This window comes from Sciurus carolinensis, chromosome 10, assembly GCF_902686445.1.
Source record: "Sciurus carolinensis chromosome 10, mSciCar1.2, whole genome shotgun sequence".
NCBI lineage: Eukaryota > Metazoa > Chordata > Mammalia > Rodentia > Sciuridae > Sciurus > Sciurus carolinensis.
In genome coordinates this window covers 58,143,563-58,165,661 of record NC_062222.1, presented here as the reverse complement: position 1 = coordinate 58,165,661, position 22,099 = coordinate 58,143,563, and the positions used below count along the sequence as shown (strand labels likewise).

The following is a 22,099-nucleotide window of genomic DNA, read 5'->3' as shown; positions in this document are numbered from 1 at the left end:
GGCTAGAGGCCTATAACAACTGGAACTATTATCACTGTATCTTTTGATTACATGATTTTTTTTTTCTAAAAATCAAAGACTTAAGGAAATGGTTGTCCCAGCAAAATGCAGATGCTATTACGAACTGTAAAAATTTTAGAGCATAAGACCACATTAGTGTATAAGTATTACAAAGAATCAGGAATTCTTTTATATTGATCAAATAATAAAAACATTAGTAAAAATCAATTAAAAGTTAGGAATCTATTTAGAGTTGATAATATCACAACTGGACATCTTTTCCTTGGTTGAATAAATTTAATAGAGTTAAGATAAATAAAAGTTAATCTTCAATTATCAAAATGAAGCACAGATATGAATTGAATTGACATTGTGCACCTACTAAGTCTATGCTCAAACCACATTTTGGATTAAATACCTTATGATACCATTAAATTTAAAATAATGAACCATTCCATAATTACTACAATATCTGTACATATCAGAGGAAATCAGATTTCATACATCATGGTATCAGATAACAGCTTAAGAGATTCATATGACTTTTCCTAATATGTTGATTATAGAAGCATATAGGATTTCTGTTATCATTCCTTTGACGTATAGACTAAGATGCAGGATGGCAAATTTGATGAACTACTGGTATTAATATGATAAACATTTCTTTTAGCAAGATGGATATTCTGCAGTTGTATAGTGACTTTGACAGTCACTATGTCTTTGACTTTCAAATCACTGTCCTTGTAATAAGATCATTCCCCTCACATCTCAAAGTCTTTTAAAGCTAGTGTTGACTTAACATGAAGAAAAAGCATGTTTTATATTATAAGATGTTATATTACTAAAGAGTTTAAGAGGTTCTAAAAGTAACTTTGATATACAGTCATTAATTTTTTGTATTCTTATGAAAGGCAAGTAGACAGAAAATATTATCTCAACTTTGGAAAATAAAAATTCTTGAAACCATTAGCAAATTTACTTGCCCTAAGCTAAACACTGAAGCAATGAAAAGTTGCAGTACCAAACCTGGCACTTAAACTTTTACTATGAATTCTATATACACAAAATTTTTTTTATATAGAAGAGAGTAAAGGCAGAAAAGGAAAATAAAAAAACTTCAAGAACTATGAAGATTAAAACACTTCTTCAAGAGACCTTGAGATGGCTATTTTCTTTGTTATTTGATTGTGCTCGATGTTATTGACATTATTAGAACCTCAAAGAACTAATTTCTCTGCATTTCTTCTTAGTGACCATCTATTAAGTGCAGTCAGAAATACACTAAAGGTCTCTGAATTCTGCTTTATAACAAAGCCAAAACTTGATAAATCAATAATCGTGCAATAGCTCAAGAGAAGGAAAAGAAGAGTTAAATTTCAACTTAAAATAGATCTTCAAGCTGGCAGTATGACTGATTGTTAAAGGACAACAAAAAGCAAAGGAAGTCTATATGGATCTGACACTCTCCAAGAATTCTTATTTGCCTAGCAAGTTATAGTCTCCTGCTTTGGATTTTCATTAAAAAAAATATTATTGAAAACTATTGCTCCTATTCCCTATCTAGTTTTCTTATATAAAACATCACAGTGATTTATCTCCATTACCAGGGAAAGTTATTACATTCATTTTTAGGACAAGAATACCACTACTAATAGCTGAATCAATCCCAATTTTAAAAATCAAAATTAAAATTTTGGAATTTTAAACCCTCAAATAAATATTAATCTTTTTATATTAACTGCTTTAGTAATGTTTGACAAAAATAAATTTAATTCTATTAACAGGCATAATGTGTTTCTCATACCGTACTGATTTTCCAAACCAGGGTAACATGCCTTTCTCTTTTAACACCTTTTGCATATTACAAGTTCTTCATTTTTTTCCGTAATGAAATGCTACATGACCTCACTAGCTTTAGTAAAATCAGTAAAGTTATTTTTGTTAAATTAACAAATACAAAGCTCCAGATAAGTTTTCTTATATTTGAAAAAAGTCTTAAATCTTTCACTAAGTATTTGGGCTTTTGGTACTTTTTTTCCTACATACTTAACAGAGGCATGATAATGTAAATGTGGGTTTACAATCCACCTATTCTAATATGGGGAACTTAGACTTTTCCACAAAGAATTAAAAGAATAATTTAGACTTACCCGGGCCATCAGTCGTTTTTCCTAGGCACCTAGGAGTTGCACTAAGAAATGAGGCATGTTTTCTTTTAGCCACCAAACTACGAGGTGGCATGTATTTATGTTTAACTTGAGACATCTCATATGATTTTTGAACATCATAGCTGCCTGGTGCTGGAATAACCTAGGAAAAATTAACACTTTATATATTTTATATGAAATATAAATCGACATACTTTATATATACTTTATATAATCTATTAATAAAGTAATTTATTTGAAATATACTTTATATAAAAAATATCTAAGTAGATATCTAAAAAATATAAAAATTTCTTTAATTAATCATTAAAATAGAAATGTTAAAGAAGATTCCCAAATCTATATTCTCATAATAAAATGTATAAACTCACTTGTCAATAATTAGGGTAGAATAAAAAGAATTGTGAAATTGAGGGCCAAATTCTTTTTTAAAAATAACCTTAGTGATATTGATCAAACTCTCATTCAAATTTAATAATAAAAATCAAATTTCAGATAAGAATGAGAACATTGATTTTATGTTTTCATAAGCAGCATAACTATTCCTGCATTACGGTTTTATGTGAACATATTACAAAAAATGAGAAAACTTATTTCATTTTCAATGGATTTCAACTAAATCAAAAGGCTTCCCTTTTCATCATTTATAGTTGTTCATATGATATGCAGTTACATTAACATTTTTAATCAACATGAAACAACATAGATATTAACTATATTAATATTATTAAACTAAATTAAATACAAATGTTGTATATTTGTTGCACGATTAATACCGTGAACCATTAGCTAATTATTTCAGTGAAAACTTTTTAAAGTTCATTTTCCTCAAGTTATTTTAAAATAGGATATTAGTTTAAAATCTGTTCATCAATATTATGTATAAAAAGCAGCACTTTTTAAATTTTAATGATTTCCTGGCAGACATGAAAGTGTTGTGGCTAAATCCAAGGAATGTACCATTAGACTTCCAGGTTGCCAAATATTTGCTGTTTACTACCATTTACTAGCTGTGTTCAAGACCTGAGGCAAACCATTTAACTTATAACTCTCAGTTTCCTCTTCTGTAAAGAAAAATAATAATATTCGTGTTACAGAGTTATTGTGAAGATTAAATGAGTTAAAATAATTAAAACACTTAGATTGGTCCCTGATCTATAGAAGGGTTAAACTAATCTTACTATTTTAGAAAAGCTAATTTCAATGTAAAATAACAAAAAACAAGAAAACAAGGCTAAACAATCAGGGTTTAGACAAATAGGGAAGCATTTTAAAGTTTCAAGTCAAACAAAGTTGGATACTGAGGAAGCATACTGTTGAAGTCTTGTTATAAAGTATGTTGAGAGTCATACTTTATAAAACATACTCTGTCTTCTTACATACATATTATCAACCTCAAGCACAACCCAACATTAACTTTCATTTGCAGAGAATCATTATATGCCTCAAGGCAAATTAAAGGTAAATCTAAGGTGTCCTGACTTCCTTATCTGGAAAACTGGGGCCCTACCCCAAAATGACATAAGAATCACAGATTTAAAATAATTAAGGTTTGTAAAATTCTTTTTTTTTTTTTTTAATTTATTTTTTTTTTACGTTTACATAGGGTAATGATGTTTATTATATTTTTCCCCTCCCCCTCACCCCTCCCACCCCTCCCACCCCTCCCACCCCTCCCACCCCTCTTTTCCCTCTACACAGTCCTTCTTTCCTTCATTCTTACCGCTCTCCTTAGCCTAACTCTAAACCTAACCCTAAACCTAATGCTAGCCCGTCCCACCCCCCATTATATGTCCTCATCCGCTTATCAGCGAGATCATTCGTCCTTTAGTTTTTTGAGATTGGCTTATCTCACTTAGCATGATATTCTCCAATTTCGACCATTTGCCTACAAATGCCATAATTTTATCATTCTTCATTGCGGAGTAATATTCCATTGTATAAATGTGCCACAGTTTCTTTATCCATTCATCAACTGAAGGGCATCTAGGTTGGTTCCACAATCTGGCTATGGTGAATTGAGCAGCAATGAACATTGATGTGGCTGTATCTCTGTAGTATGCTGATTTTAAGTCCTTTGGGTATAGGCCAAGGAGTGGGATAGCTGGGTCAAATGGTGGTTCCATTCCAGGTTTTCTGAGGAATCTCCACACTGCTTTCCAGAGTGGCTGCACTAATTTGCAACCCCACCAGCAACGTATGAGTGTTCCTTTTTCACCACATCCTCGCCAACACCTATTGTTGCTTGTGTTCTTGATAATCGCCATTCTAATTGGGGTGAGATGAAATCTTAGGGTAGTTTTGATTTGCATTTCCCTTATTACTAGGGATGTTGAACATTTTTTCATATATCTGTTGATTACTTGTACATCTTCTTCTGTGAAGTGTCTGTTCATTTCCTTAGCCCATTTGTTGATTGGATTATTTATATTCTTCGTGTAGAGTTTTTTGAGTTCTTTATAGATTCTGGAAATTAGCGCTCTATCTGAGGTATGGTTGGCAAAGATATTCTCCCACTCTGTAGGCTCTTTCTTTGCATTGCTGATAGTTTCCTTTGCTGAGAGAAAGCTTTTTAGTTTGAATCTATCCCAGTTGTTGATTCTTGCTTTTATTTCTTGTGCTATGGGAGTCCTGTTAAGGAAATCTGATCCTGAGCCAACAAGTTGAAGATTTGGACCTACTTTTTCTTCTATAAGATGCAGGGTCTCTGGTCTGATTCCGAGGTCCTTGATCCATTTTGAGTTGAGTTTTGTGTAGGGTGAGAGATAGGGGTTTAATTTCATTCTATTGCACTTAGTTTTCCAGTTTTCCCAGCACCATTTGTTGAAGAGGCTATCTTTTCTCCATTGCATATTGTTGGAACCTTTGTCTAGTATGAGAAAATTGTATTTATTTGGGTTTGTGTCCATGTCCTCTATTCTGTACCATTGATCTACCTGTCTATTTTGGTACCAATACCATACCGTTTTTGTTACTATTGCTTTGTAGTAGAGTTGAAGATCTGGTATTGCAATACCCCCTGCTTCGCTCTTGCTACTGAGGATTGCTTTAGCTATTCTAGGTTTTTTATTCTTCCAGATGAATTTCATAATTGCTTGCTCTATTTCTGCAAGGTACATCATTGGGATTTTAATTGGAATTGCATTGAATCTGTATAGCACTTTAGGTAGTATAGCCATTTTGATGATATTAATTCTGCCTATCCAGGAACATGGGAGATCTTTCCATCTTCTAAGGTTTTCTTGAATTTCTTTCTTTAGTGTTCTGTAGTTCTCATTGTAGAGGTCTTTCACCTCTTTTGTGAGATTGATTCCCAAGTATTTTATTTTTTTCGATGCTATTGTGAATGGGGTAGTTTTCCTAATTTCTCTTTCTGAAGATTCATCACTTATGTATAAAAATGCATTGGATTTATGAGCATTGATCTTGTAACCTGCTACTTTACTGAATTCACTTATGAGTTCTAAAAGTTTTCTGGTGGAATTTCCAGGTTCCTCTAAATATATAATCATGTCATCAGTGAACAGGGATAGTTTGAGTTCTTCTTTTCCTATTCATATCCCTTTAATTTCTTTGGTTTGTCTGATTGCTCTGGCTAGAGTCTCAAGGACGATGTTGAATAGAAGCGGTGAAAGAGGGCATCCCTGCCTTGTTCCAGTTTTTAGGGGGAACGCTTTCAGTTTTTCACCATTTAGAATGATATTAGCCATGGGCTTAGCGTAGATGGCCTTTATAATGTTAAGGAATGTTCCCACTACCCCAATTTTTTCTAGTGTTTTGAGCATGAAGGGATGCTGTATTTTATCAAATGCTTTTTCTGCATCTATTGAAATAATCATGTGATTCTTAACTTTAAGTCTGTTGATATGGTGAATGACATTTATTGATTTCCGAATGTTGAACCAACCTTGCATCCCTGGGATAAAACCCACTTGATCGTGGTGCACTATCTTTTTAATATATATTTGTATGCGATTTGCTAAAATTTTGTTGAGAATTTTTGCATCGATGTTCATTAAGGATATTGGTCTGAAATTTTCTTTCCTTGATGTGTCTCTGTCTGGTTTAGGTATCAGGATGATATTGGCTTCATAGAACGAGTTTGGTAGGGTTCCCTCCTCTTCTATTTCATGGAATAGTTTGAGGAGTATTGGAATGAGCTCTTCTTTAAAGGTTTTGTAGAACTCGACTGAGAACCCATCTGGTCCTGGACTTTTCTTTGTTGGTAGGCTTTTGATGACCTCTTCTATTTCATTGCTTGAAATTGGTTTATTTAAGTTGTGTATGTCCTCCTCGTTCAGTTTAGGTAATTCATATGTCTCTAGAAACTTGTTGATGTCTTCGAGGTTTTCTGTTTTGTTGGAGTATAGATTTTCGAAATAGCTTCTAATTATGTTTTGTATTTCACTCGTGTCTGTTGTGATGTTTCCTTGTTCATTCCGAATTTTAGTAATTTGAGTTTTCTCCCTCTTTCTCTTTGTTAGTGTGGCTAAGGGTTTATCAATTTTATTTATTTTTTCAAAGAACCAACTATTTATTTTATTAATTTTTCCGATTGTTTCTTTTGTTTCGATTTCGTTGATTTCGGCTCTGATTTTAACTATTTCCTGTCTTCTACTACTTTTGGTATTGGTCTGCTCTTCTTTTTCTAGTGCTTTGAGCTGTAGTGTTAAGTCGTTTATTTGTTGATTTCTACTTCTTTTTTTGAATGCACCCCATGAAATAAATCTTCCTCTAAGTACTGCTTTCATAGTGTCCCAGAGATTTTGATATGATGTGTCTTTGTTCTCGTTTACTTCTAAGAATTTTTTATTTCCCTCCTGATGTCTTCTGTTATCCATTCATCATATAATAGTGTATTATTTAGTCTCCAGGTATTGGAGAAGTTTCTGTTTTTTATTCTGTCATTTATTTCTAATTTCAATCCATTATGATCTGATAGAGTACAAGGTAGTATATCTTCTTGAATTTGCTAACAGTAGCTTTGTGGCATAAAATATGGTCTATTTTAGAGAAGGATCCATGTGCTGCTGAGAAGAAAGTGTATTCATTCTTTGTTGGATGGTATATTCTATATATGTCCGTTAAGTCTAAATTGCTGATTGTGTTGTTGAGATCTATAGTTTCTTTATTCAATTTTTGTTTGGACGATCTATCCAGTGGTGAGAGAGGTGTGTTAAAATCGCCTAGTATTATTGTGTTGTGGTCTATTTGATTTCTGGAATTGAGAAGGATTTGTTTGACGTACGTGGATGAGCCAATGTTCGGGGCATAGATATTTATGATTGTTATGTCTTGCTGATTTATGCTTCCCTTAAGCAGCATGTAATGTCCTTCTTTATCCCTTCTGACTAGTTTTGGTTTGAAGTCCACATTATCTGAGATGAGGATGGATACTCCAGCTTTTTTGCTGTGTCCGTGTGCATGGTATGTTTTTCCCCAGCCTTTCACCTTTAGTCTATGGGTGTCTCTTTCTATGAGATGAGTCTCTTGCAGGCAGCATATTGTTGGATTTTTCTTTTTAATCCAATCTGCCAGTCTGTGTCTTTTGATTGATGAATTCAGGCCATTAACATTCAGGGTTATTATTGTGATATGATTTGTATTCCCAGTCAAGTGACTCATATTTGTTTTTGACATGATTTGGTTTCTCCTTTATTTGGCTATTCCTTTAGGCTAGCGCCTCCTGTTGCTGATTTGCATCGTTGTTTTTCATCTCTTCCTCATGGAATATTTTGCTGAGAATGTTCTGTAATGCTGGCTCTCTTTTTGTAAATTCCTTTAGCTTTTGTTTATCATGGAAGGATCTTATTTCATCGTCAAATTTGAAGGTAAGTTTTGCTGGGTATAAGATTCTTGGTTGGCATCCATTTTCTTTCAGGGCTTGGTATATGGTGTTCCAGGCCCTTCTAGCTTTTAGGGTCTGGATTGAAAAATCTGCTGATATTCTTATTGGTTTCCCTCTGAATGTAATTTGATTCTTTTCTCTCGCGGCCTTTAAAATTCTGTCTTTATTTTGTATGTTAGGTATTTTCATAATAATGTGCCTTGGTGTGGGTCTGTTGTAATTTTGTATGTTTGGAGTTCTATAAGCCTCTTGTACTTGGTTTTCCATTTCATTCTTCAGATTTGGGAAATTTTCTGATATTATTTCATTGAATAGATTGTTCATTCCTTTGGTTTGTTTCTCTAAGCCTTCCTCAATCCCAATAATTCTCAAATTTGGCCTTTTCATGATATCCCATAGTTCTTGGAGATTCTGTTCATGATTTCTTACCATCTTCTCTGTTTGTTCAACTTTGTTTTCAAGGTTAAATATTTTGTCTTCAATGTCTGAGGTTCTGTCTTCCAGGTGTTCTATCCTATTGGTTATGCTTTCTATGGAGTTTTTAACTTGGTTTATTGTTTCCTTCATTTCAAGGATTTCAGTTTGGTTTTTTTTCAGTATCTCTAACTCTTTATTGAAATGATCTCTTGCTTCCCGTATTTGGTCTTTTAACTGTTGATTGGTGCGATCATGTAATGCCTGCATTTGCTCTTTCATCTCCTCCTTCAATGCCTGCATTTGCTCTTTCATCTCCTCATTAGCTTCCCTGATCGTTTTAATTACGTACATTCTGAACTCCCTTTCTGACATTTCTTCTGCTGTGCTGTCATTGGGTTTTATTGATGTAGTATCTAGGTTTGTTTGGGACATTTTCTTCCCTTGTTTTCTCATAATGGTCAGTTGTCAGTGGGACCCTGAGATATTGCAGTTTTCCACTATTGGCTTATAGTGTCCCAGTAGATTTCCAGTGTATCACCTCCCAGCCTTCAGTAGCCTGATGTCTTGGAGGAATCTGATAAAGCAGCTCATTCGAAGAATACTGCCCCTAGCCCCCTACTGGTTCCACGTTTTGGAACTGGCTCTGTGCGGAAATGCTCTCACTGTGGGCCTGCACCGTGCAGCTGGCCGTGTGGGAAGAGCCCACTGCCGGAGTGTGGAAGACTACCTTGGGAAGACTCAAGCTGCCCTGCCCGGCTCTGCTAAGCCACCTCTATCTGGGCCTGCCACCCAGGCTGAGCTTTACCCAGTGGGCAGACTCACCCGTGGCTCTATTTCCGTCCGAGTCTCTCAATGCCTCCCCTTCTTAACTCCTGGGTTCTGGAGCGACTGGGGGTGCAGTCTCCCTCTAGGCCGCCATCTTGGATCTCCCCGTGAAGAGAGCCCGCAGCCGGAGTGGGCAGAGCCGCCTGAAGAGGTCTCTGGCTGCCCTGCCCTTATCCCTGAGGCTGCTTGCAGATCGAGGCTCTCCGCTGGTTCTTTGCAGGAGTACACTGCGCTGCGGCAGCTCCGGGACTTGGAGCCTGCTCTGTTCAGAAAGGCTCTCACTAGCGGGCCAGTTCCGTTCCAAGAACCTGGAGAAGCTGGCTGTGTGGGCGGGGCCCACCGCCAGAGTGCGCAGGACTGCCTGTGGATGACTCTAGCTGCCCTGCCCGGCTCCGATAAGCCACCTCTATCTGGGCCTGCCACCCGGGCCGAGCTTTACCCAGTGGGCAGACTCACCCGTGGCTCCACTTCAGTCCGAGTCTCTCAATGCCTCCCCTTCTTAACTCCTGCGTTCTGGAGCGAATGGGGGTGCAGTCTCCCTCTAGGCCGCCATCTTGGATCGCCCCGTGAAGAGAGCCCGCAGCCGGAGTGGGCAGAGTCGCCTGAAGAGGTCTCCGGCTGCCCTGCCCTTATCCCTGGGGCTGTTTGCAGATCGAGGCTCTCCGCTGGTTCTTTGCAGGAGTACACTGCGCTGCGGCAGCTCCGGGACTCGGAGCCTGCTCTGTTCAGAAAGGCTCTCACTAGCGGGCCAGTTCCGTTCCGAGAACCTGGAGAAGCTGGCTGTGTGGGCCTGTAAAATTCTTAGAATGGTGTTCTGAACAAATAAGAAGCCCTAAGGTTTGCTTTCATTGCTATTATCTTTGTCATTGGAATTATTATCTTTGTGGATGGAACCATATGCAACATTTAAAGCTATCTGCCTTCCCTGAACAGAGATGATAACTCTAGTACTCTTTTTATTTTTAAGACCAAAGCAAACAGAAAAAAAAAAAAAAGTTTAAAAACTAGTTAAGCTGATACAGTTCACATAAAGATTGTGTTCTTGCCAGTTAAAAAATAAATTCACTGGTTCCAATTAATTCCCTAGGAGGTGGTTCAGCCTGTTTGCATTATGCCAAAACCATGTGATATGCTTCATTTTAATTAATCCTGTCAAGTCCAAGTCTTGAAAAATTCCCCATGTTCAGTATCCCTGTGTTAACTCATTTACAACCCAAGCCTGATTGAATTATATGTAGCCCCAGAGATCATTTCTGATTTCATCCAAATTCAGATTTTTTTTTCAAATTCAATGTTCCCTCCCTACTGACATGTGAAATTTCAGATATACTCTTACCTCAGACACATGAAACTGTATGTATGCTGATATTCCTAAACTACAATTGCTATTATAAATACAATGTTCACTCTACACAGAGAGCTCTACATACAAATTTAAAATTATATTATTCTGATAAATTTATCCTTTGAAAAATATTGACAGTGACTCTATTTCTTAACTACTATTCATCTTAACATTATTACCTAAGCATCAACTTTCAAAATTGGTTTAAATTATATTTTAAGGATATCAGAGATATGTGGAAGCAAGAGAATTCTATGTACCAAATTCTGAATGGGTTTGTCACAAATTATTCCAAGGGAAAAAGAGGAATTAATGGAGCTTTTAAAGACACATAGTCTAGCATGAGAGAATAAAAACTAGGAGGAATGAAACTCATCATCTATGCATACTACAGAGTATTTCATGAATTCTAGAGCAAGCAAAATTATAAGAGTCTGGGCTGGAAAGAAGGAGTAAATTCTTGCATAATCTAGTGAAGGGTAGGAAACACACTAGTACAGAAGAGTGGGGACCTAAAATTTCAAACCTCAGTTCTTATGTTCCAAGGAAAGAAAATTTAAATTCAGACATGAAGTGCCAAGCAAGAGAATTTTATTATGTGTGAAAGTAAAGTAAGGCTCAAGGAAAGAACACTCTCAAGAGAGTGGGTCATCTCTCAGCACAGAACAACAAAGGAAATAATGCTACTCCCAAATTTATTGCTGTTTGATGTTTGCCAGGAGAACTGGGTTCCACCTTCTGCAATCTTTAACAATCAGATGTTTATCTTCTCCATCACTTAGGTCAGGGCAGTTTTTGACCCTAGTCCTCACCAGTACTGTCATGGACTATTCCATTGGGACTTCATCTGCATGTCAATCTTATGTTAAAGCAGGTACTGGAGTAATTGACCAGGAAGACTTTATCTCTTAGTGGGCCTGCACTATTAATGAAATTTCCTTTTTGAAATACATTGAGAAACCTATTGGCATAAATCCTAACCTCACAATGACCTCCGAAGAAAAATACTGACAGTGACTTTATTTCTTAACTATATTTTTTGTCTTAAAATTATTACTTAAGCACCAACTTTTAAAAATGGTAAAATTTTTAAATCATACTTTTTAAAATATCAGAGACCTGTGGAAGCAAGAGGATTTTACATACCAAATTCTGAATGGAAGGAAGAGGATTTTTACCTCCCAAATTCTGCCAGGAGTTATCACCATTGATCTTTCCTTCTTGATGTATTAATTGACTCCCTTTGTTTCCTTGTGTTTAATCTTAGGGTTAGTACAACTGTTGTTCTACAAATCACTTGATTATTTGTAAAAGTCAATTCAAAGAAACCCCATGATCCTGCTATGTTAGTGGTTCACATTTCACTGCTCATTACTACTACCTAACAACACCAGAGTAAGGGCTGGCATAAATACAAGCTACTTCCTCAAGATAGTTGTCATATTTTTAACCTGAATGAGATAGGAAGATAGGCAAGTTTAAAACACCTGAAGAGTAGGATTTGCAAAGAAAATAGAGACATCCTGACCTTGAACAGAAAAGAAAGTCAATGAAAGGGACAGAGAGGGTGCAGGGTCACAAAGGCATTATAGAATCTGTCTCACCCCTAGAAGACAACCTTTCACTAGAAAAACAACCTGCAACAAGACACAACAGGTTTAACAAAACTATGTGACAGAATTCATATGATGCACTAGAGTTAAAATCCTGGGACTTTAAGAACTACTTCCTCTTTCAAGTTCTGAAATCTTCTTCCATTTCTATTTCTTGTGATGTATATTATGTATACTTTATAATAAAATCACTCACTAACTGATTTGCATTTAAATTAATGCTAATTGTGTTTTGGGGTAACTTGTAACTTGGTCTAGCTGTTATTTCATAGCTAAGTGTATTCAGGTCTAAAATTTCATCTTAATATCCCAAATATGTAATTATAAAAATCACTTAGAACTTCTTTTATAATGAAACTTGTCATATCCGTGAAGCAACTTAAGACTTCAATCAAACTTTCAATTAAAGTTTTAAATCAAAAAATCTTTCTTCAAATATATATGGTAAAAAAAATTTGAGGCCATAAATATAGTGAAGTTTGCCTGAAAGTATAGAAAACTTTGATTAAAGCAATTTTCTAAAATGCTTATCCAAGTTGTTTAGTTTTGGCTTTATAAAGAAGAAAGACATTTCAGATGATAATCAAATTATCTTTGTTTTGCATACTGCAAAGTATAATTAGAAACATGTTGTCCTTGCCATTTTTCAGCATCCCTAATATTCATCATTATAAACATATGCCTCTAGAGATATATGACTTAGAAAATAAGAAATAATATTTTAGAAGGAAAAAATACTTTAATTTAGATATAAAATTATATTGCTAATTGTAAGTGACAAGCAAAAAATAGAAAATACTGATTTTATTTTGCATGCTCTCCCTCACACAATAGAAAATGCATTTTATATTAATGTTTCATAAAAGGAACTAGAATTATCAGCTACATCTTGATTGAAGTACTAAGTGTGAACAGAGAAAATCATTCTTAAAAAAGGATGTAACTGCTCCCAGAACCAGTTGAACAGAATTGGATAAGGCACTAAAAATCATCTTGATAACTTAGAAGAGTAAATCTTGAATATGAGTTGTGAGGGACATGTAAATTGAAATACCAGAGTTGGGGAACTGTTCAATAACCCTAGAGAAATGTTTACAAGAAAGATTCTAAGCAGGGATACATTTGTTAGCTTACTCCTTTCTGATGTAGTGACATGTCTTTGTTTTGCTTTTGATGCCAGAGTCCAGGTATCATATCCAAAAACTCATTACTAAAACTAACATCATAGATATTTTCCCCCAATATTCCTTCTAGGAGTTCTATGAATTCCAGTATTGCATTTAAATTTTAATGCATTTATTTTTGTCTATGGTGTTAAGTGTCCTATTTCCTTTTTTGTGTTTTTGGTTTTATTTTTGCATGTGGATATCCATTTTTCCCAACATTTATTGAAGATACCATCCTTTTCCCATTGCATATTCCCAGCACACTTTGCAAATTTTATCAAATATTAGTTGGCTGAAATACATTAATTAATTTCTGGACTTTTTCTTCTGTTCCACTTGTCACATGTCTATTTGTATGACAGTGCTACACTGTTTTAATTACTATGTATTTTCAACGAAATTTGAAAACAAGAATTGTGTGGCCTCCAACTTTGTTCATCTGGCTCAAGACTGCTCTTGCTTTCCCAGGGTTTTTGTCATTCAATACAAATATTGGATTTTGTTTTTCATTTAGGTAAAAAACTGTCAATGGAATTTTGATAGGTATGACATTGAATCTGCAGGTTAAGTAATATAGACGTCTTAACAATAATTATTCCTTTAAATTCCTCCAAAGTTTTCCTTAATGAAAAAATATATTACCATTAGAAGTTTGGTGGATAAACAGATTATCAGAATAACATATATTTGACATGTTTCTGATTATGATAAATATAAATTCTAAAAGCAAAGAATCCTAATTAAAATGTACTCCCATAGTGTGAGTGAAGCATTATTTTCCTCTCTTATTTAATTATATAACACTAAAAATTGATTCATTCTTTTTAGAAATTATTATAACTTCAAAACAAAACTTATATACTCTAACATTCCTGGTCAATCTATTATCAGACCGCATTATCAAAAAATAAATGAAATTTTACAATCTTCAAATTTAATTCTGATTCTAATTAATACTTGACTAAACCTAATATATTTACAAATTAGACATTGGACTTCAGGATCAGGTTTTCAAAACATTTCTAAAGGCTTCATTTTGGCAAACTTAAAGTGATTTTTTCTTTCAAAATAAAACAAAATGCTTAATTCTTAATATTTTTGTAACCCATTACTCCCTTCCTCATTTTGATTCCTTCCAAAGGGTAGTAAAATAACTGTGTATATCTCTTTTTCCAAAAAAAAAAAATTAATATTATAAAACATTACACTGAAAAGTTTTTAAGTCAAACAATACATTACCTAAGTTCTCCGAAAATTTGATTACTTGAAGACAAATTAAATAATATTTTCATACTAATCATTTTCAAAGTATACCATTAAGACCTAGACCATACAAAATAATATACAATGCTACCTGAAATGCAGAAAAGTCCTAATCTAACAATAGCACAATGTCACATTCTTAAGTATTACTTGTAAATGAGGAAAAGTTAGTAATACATTATATTCTCTATCCTTGATTTTGTGAATATGATTTATTATTTTATTAAATATGAAAAATTGCTTCTGGTATAATTTTTTCAAATCAATAAGGTTAACAGAGACATCAGCTTCTCAGTATCAGCATTTCATTATAATTTCTGCATTTTTAGCACTCATCTAGTTCAAATGATGGTGTCATACTAATCAGTGATTACATCATCCTCTAATAATGTTCCTAAGTACCAAAAATATCCATGATACAATTATGCATTGATATTTTTCCATATATTAAAGTATACTTTAGATGAGTAGGGAATTATAAGTGTGAATTAAAATCAAAATACAAGCACCTTGCTTTCTTAGATTTCAAACATTTGGACGGATTGTCAAATTATTTCTTAAAGACATTAAAAAAAATTTAGTATAAATAATGAGAGTCATGTATTTCATTTATTGGATTAATGTATTAGTTTTCTGGTGCTTTATAACAAATTACCAACAAACTTTGTGGCTTAAAATGATGTCCATTTATTTTTAGATCACAATCCTACAGATTAGAAGTATGGGTAGGTACATGGGTTCTACTCTAAACCCAAAATCAAGGTGTCAGCTAAGCTTACTCTTAATTTGGAAACTCAGAGGAAGAATATACAGGTATATTTCAGGTATAAGTCCAAAGCCCATATTCCCATTCTGTTAGCTGGGACTGCTCTCTGTTCCTAGAGGCTTCATGTTCCTTTTCACATAACTTGCTCCATCCTCAAAGAAGCAACCTCTTGAGTTCTCATAATTCTAATATATCTGTCTACTGTCCCCACCCAGGGAAAGATCCCTGTTTCTAATGAGTTATGTGATTACATTGGGCTTATCCAGATAATCCAAAATAATCTACTTTAAGATCAATTTACCATGTATCATAATTTAATCATTAGAAGAACATCTCATCATACTCAGATTTCAGGAATTAGGATGCAATATCTTTGGGAAACATTTTAGAAATTCTGCCTACCATTACTAACAAATAAAATTTCATTATGTCACAAATAAAGAATTATTTATGAGAACAACCAACAACAACTACTATTAATAGTTGATATATCTTGAGCCCTAGAGATAGAAGGATTAAATATTGAAATTTGGAGCTAAAACTATGTTAAGGTTACCATTTAATAATGGGTTTATTAACATGCAGACAGCATTTCATGTTTCTAGTAGTTGAACAAAGTATTCATTGAAACCCTATTACCATATAAAGTTATACTGTTGCCATTCTTACAATCATGGACATGAATACATTTTGAAATTATAAAAATATTATTCATCTTCAATGGTAGGGAAAAAAATGTAGAACACCTACAAGAGTACTTTCCATTTTTCCTAAGTATAGATGCAGTGATGGTAGATCTAGGTTGTTCCAGGGACCTATGGAATATGTTTCTAAAATCTATGAAGTTACAATTATATTAAAATTAAAAGGAGATCTCATGTATGGTCTCTTTGGACTATGGCATTATTTCCTTCAACTAATAAATGAAATGCATTTCTTTCTTTGATATAAATTTATTTTCAGGTTAATATTTTCTTATGATAAAAGTAAAATGAACTTATCAAAGGAAATCATTTATCCTTTCAAATATTACTTCTTTCCACTAGGTTTAATATACTCTTCACTTAGTGAAAGACGTTTCATAGGTTTTCCAGAAAGGAAGGTAAATTCCGTATTTTTGAAAAATCTATTTGTGTTATCAGTACTTTGAGGGTATTATCCCATTGTTTTCTGGCTTGATTTTGGTACTAAAAATTTTGCTGTTGACTGGTTATCTTTCTTTCACATGTATGATATTGACCATGGATTGACTTGTTAGCATGTTTTTCAACTTTCTTCAGCTCTGCCTTATTGTATTTTAGAAACTATAGAACTGATAACTGTATTTCCTCAATACTTACACAGCTAGTGTTGATTTATTTTTGCCATTCAAATGCATTTCTGTATGTTTGAATTTGAAACTGAGTTATGTGAAAGACGAGGCAAGCCATGAGGAATTCCTTGCTGGGGAAAATCAGACAGTGTGATTCAAGCTGACAGTTGCAGCAAGGTAAAATAACTTGAGCATGCAGTCTTATAATCAAGTAGCAAGAGAGAAATTTTGAGGCCAGCAGCTACAGTAGCAACTTCCCAATTAGACAGGTAAGTTCCTAATTGCACAAGAGCAACAAATATTTTCCATGGTAGCTGTCCTGAGTTATAGCTTTGGGTACATTCCAACAAGTTAGTCCCAGTTCTGTTTACTAGTCCACATAACATTGATATATGCTACTAACATGCTATAATAAAACCATTTCTGTTTAAACTTTCTAGAATGTAATATTTAATCTAAAACTATTTATACTTTTATCTAAACTGCCTTTTTTATTTTTAGATAGTCTTTTTCCTTTTGATATCTTACTATTTCACTATGATACATCTAGATATGTACTTATTTTTTTACCTAACCTTAGAAATAAAAAGTTACCTAATGCTATGAATTCAAATTTTCAATCGTATTAGAAAAACCTCAGTCATCATCTCTCTTTTTTCTTCACCAAATCAAATTCTCTCAGTTAACCCCTTGTAGAATTACTATCAGATATGTTCTGGCAATTCCCATTCTTTTCTCCTATCTTTACTGAATTTTCCAACTGGTTATCTCTTCAACACATTTTCAATATTTTTTTCAGATCTATGTTCTAGTATAGTAATCGTCTCCTAAGCTTTTTGCTTTATCAATTTCTCTATTAACATGTAACATGACATCTGAGAGTTGGGTTCAGGGTTGATGCAGCAGCTCCACAATAGCACTATTGCCCAAACTCTTCCTCTTTTTTTATTCTGAAAACCCTAACATGTGATTTATTCTTATAATTGCCTTATGATGGCAAGAGGAACACTTCATTTCCTTCATTCTGTTTGCTTTTCAGGAAACAAAAAAAAAAAAAAAGAAAGTAACAAAGAGGCAAAGAATCACCAACAGCTCTTTGACCAGAACAATATCACATGGTTTATACATGGCTGTTAGGATGCTGATTACATTGCCAACTCAACCAAAATTAGGGGTTTTACAAAAAAGAAGAAAGAGGTAAAATCAACAAGATGGCTGACTAGAAGTATATGACACACTTCCATCCACAGGGGGGGAAAAAAAAAAAAAAGAAAAGGAATTACTGACTGAGGTCAGACGACGGCACTGAGCCCACCTCCCACACCAAGGTTGGTCGTTGCTGAGCCTGCCTGCCCACACCGAGGTCAGAGGCATCGCTGAGCCCACACCACACACTGAGGTCGGTCTGGCGCTGAGCCTGCCTGCCCACACCGAGGTCAGAGGCATCGCTGAGCCCACACCACACACTGAGGTCGGTCTGGCGCTGAGCCTGCCTGCCCGCCTGTCCCCCTACTGCTGAGGAACACTGTGCTTGCCTTCGTGCTGACTCAGCACACCCTTGCTGGACTCCTTTGGAGGCTGGTGCAGGCACTTTGAATTATTCCTGAGGGTGTGGCCATCATCATTGGAAGGGCGGCTCCCATCCTGAGACACCTACAGGAGACTGGAGGCCCTTTGAAAGGTACCCCTATTTACTCACTTATATCCTTTCCCTATCCTCTTGTTCACAACTAGAAATATTGTAAATAGTAATTGAACTGATCCTGTTTTAAAAATGTTAAAGTCTTTATAGGGGCTATCTGGTTCAGGACTGCATTTTCTCTGTATTGGGCGCTACTGGTATTGATCTCCCCTTCAAAGGAGAGGTATTGGAAAACTGAAAGGTCATAACAAGCCTGCAGGGGGCAAACTTCAGTATCTCTAATCTTCACTGCTAGAGGGGAATATACAGAAACAATATGAAAAAACAGAGGAAGAAAGAATCCCTAACAAACCAAGATGCTATTGTGATAGACTCCAATGACAGCATGGCAATAGAATTGACAGAAAAAGAGTTTAGAATCTGCATGATTAAAATGATCTGTGAAGCAAAAGACGAGATAAGAGAGCAAATGCAGGCAATGCAAGACCATTCCAGTAGACAGTTAAAAGAGAAAATGCAAGAGGCAAAAGAACACTTCACTAAAGAGATTGAGATTCTGAAAAAAAAAAAAAAAAAAAAAAAAAAAAAACACAGAAATACTTGAAATGAAAGAAATGATAAACCAAATTAAAAACTCAATAGAAAGCATCACCAACAGAATAGAACTTGTGAAGACAGAATCTCAGACAATGAAGACAAAATATTCAATCTTGAAAATAAAGTTGAACAAATGGAGAAGATGTTAAGAAGTCATGAACGGAACCTCCAAGAATTATGGGATATCATGAAAAGACTGAATTTAAGAATTATTGGGATTGAGGAAGCCACAGAGATACAAACCAAAGGCATGAAAAACCTGTTCAAGGAAATAATATCAGAAAATTTTCCAAACCTCAAAAAAGAAATGGAAAATCAAATACAAGAGGCTTACAGAACACCAGGTACACAACACTACAACAGATCCACACAAAGGCACATTAAAATGAAAATACCTCACATTCAAAATAAAGATAGGATTTTAAAGGCTGCTATAGAAAAACATCAGATTAATATAAGGGGAAACCAATAAGGATATCAGCAGATTTCTCAACCCTGACTCTAAAAGCAAGAAGGACCTGGAACAATACATTTCAAGCTCTGAAAGAACACGGATACCAACCAAGAATCCTATATTCAGCAAAACTAACCTTCAGATTTGACAATGAAATAAAATATTTCCATGATAAACAAAAGTTGAAAGAATTTACAAATAGCCTGCTCTACAAAACATTCTCAGCAAAATATTTCAGGAGAAGGAAGTAAAAAACAACAATACAAGTCAGCAAAGGAAGGAACTACCCTAAAGGAAAAGTCAATCAAGGGACAAGTAAAAAACCAAAAATAAGCCAAAATGAGCAGGAATACAAATCATATCTCATCTCATAGAAAAAGACATCCACAGACTAAAGGTGAAAGGATGGGGAAAAACATACCATACACATGGATCCAGTAAAAAAGCAGAGGTCTCCATTCTCATATCAGATAAAGTGGACTTCAAACCTAAGTTAGTCAGAAGGGATAAAGAAGGACATTTCATACTGCTTAAGGGAAGCATAAAATAGCAAGATATAATACTTTAAATATTTATGCCCCAAACAATGGAGCATCTACGTATATCAAACAAACCCTTCTCGATTTTAAGAATCAAATAGACCAAAACACATTAATAGTGGGGGACTTTAACACACCACTCTCACCACTGGATAGATGCTCCAAACAAAAACTGAACATAGAAACTATAGAACTAAATAATACAATCAATGATATAGACCTAATGGATATTTACAGAGTATTTCATCCATCATCGAGTGAATATACTTTCTTCTCAGCAGCTCATGGATCCTTCTCCAAAATAGACCATATGCTATGCCACAAAAAAGTCATTAGTAAATACAAAAAAATAGAGATCCTAACCTGTATCCTATCAGACCATAATGGAATGCAATTAGAAATGAACAATAAAATAACAAACAAAAACCACTCATATACCTGGAGACTAAATAATATGCTACTGAATGATGCAATGATAACAGAATACATCAGGGAAGAAATAAAAAAATTCTCAGAAGTAAATGAGAACAATGACATAACATATCAAAACCCCTGGGACAATACAAAAGCTGTACTAAGAGAAAAGTTCATTGCATTGAGCTCATACATTAAAAAGATAAAAGTCAACAACTAAATGACCTACCATTACACCTCAAAGCCCTAGAAAAAGAAGAACAGATCAACACCAAAAATAGTAGAAGACAGGAAATAATTAAAATCAGAGCTGAAATCAACGAAATTGAAACAAAAGAAACAATTCAAAAAATTGACAAAACAAAAAAATGACTCTTTGAAAAAGTAAACAAAATTGATAAACCCCTAGCCACACTAACAAAGAGGAGAGAAAAAACTCAAATTACTAGAATTCGTGATGAAAATGGAAAATCACAACAGACACCATTGAAATACATAACATAATTAGAAGCTACTTTGAAAATTTATACTCCAACAAAATAGAAAATATCAAAGACATCAACAAATTTTTAGAGACATATGATCCAAGTGCAGGCCATATAGCCCACCGAGTAGAGTGCCTGCCTCTCATGCTGGAGGCCCGGGTTCGAGTCCCCAGCACGGTGGGATTGTGGAAATAACAAACAAACGAGACATATGATCCTCCCAAACTGAATCAGGAATATGTACACAATCTAAACAGATCCATTTCAAGCACTGAAATAGAAGAAGCCATCAAAAGCCTACCAACCAAGAAAAGCCCAGGACCAGATGGATTCTCAGCTGAATTCTACAAGACCTTTAAAGAAGAACTGATACCAATACTCCTCAAAGTATTTCAGGAAATAGAAAAGGAGGAACCCTTCCAAATTCATTCTATGAGGCTAGTATCACTCTGATACCAAAACCAGACAAAGACACATCAAAGAAAGAAAACTTTAGACCAATATCCCTGATGAACATAGATGCAAAAATCCTTAACAAAATACTGGCAAATCGCATACAAAAATATATTAAAAAGATAGTGCACCATGATCAAGTGAGGTTTATCCCAGGGTGCAAGGTTGGTTAAACATCCAGAAATCAACAAATGTAATTCACTAGATCAATAGACTTAAAGTTAAGGATCACATGATTATTTCAATTGAGACTGAGAAAGTATTTGATAAAATACAGCACCCCTTAATGCTTAAAACACCAGAAAAAATAGGAATAGTAGGAACATACCTCAACATTGTAAAGGCTATCTATGCCAAGCCCACAGCCAACATCATTCTTAATGGAGAAAAACTGAAAGCATTTCCTCTAAAAACTGGAACAAGACAGGGATGCCCTCTTTCACCACTTCTGTTCAACATCATCCTTGAAACACTTGCCAAAGCAATTAGACAGACCAATGAAATTAAAGGGATACAAATAGGAAAAGAACAACTACAGCATGTCACTATTTGCTGAACACATGATCCTATATTTGGAAGATCTAAAAAACTCCACTAGAAAACTTCTAGAACTAATAAATGAATTCAGCAAAGTAGCAGGATATAAAATCAATACGTGTAAGTCTAATGCATTTCTATTCATAAGCAATGAATCCTCTGAAAGAGAAATTAGGAAAAACATTCCATTCACAGTAGCATCCAAAAAAAAAAAAATACTTGGTAATTAATATAACAAAAGGGGTGAAAGACCTG

General features: G+C 34.6%; 1 protein-coding gene across 1 annotated transcript in view; it reads right to left on the bottom strand.

The window, feature by feature from the left end:
* Nucleotides 1–22,099, bottom strand: part of Stpg2 (sperm tail PG-rich repeat containing 2) — a 618,919-nt gene that overhangs the window by 322,803 nt on the left and 274,017 nt on the right. Inside the window, exon 11 of the mRNA XM_047566745.1 lies at nt 2,151–2,310. Within this exon, the coding sequence (XP_047422701.1) occupies nt 2,151–2,310 (160 nt within the window). The remainder of the gene's footprint in view (nt 1–2,150; nt 2,311–22,099) is intronic.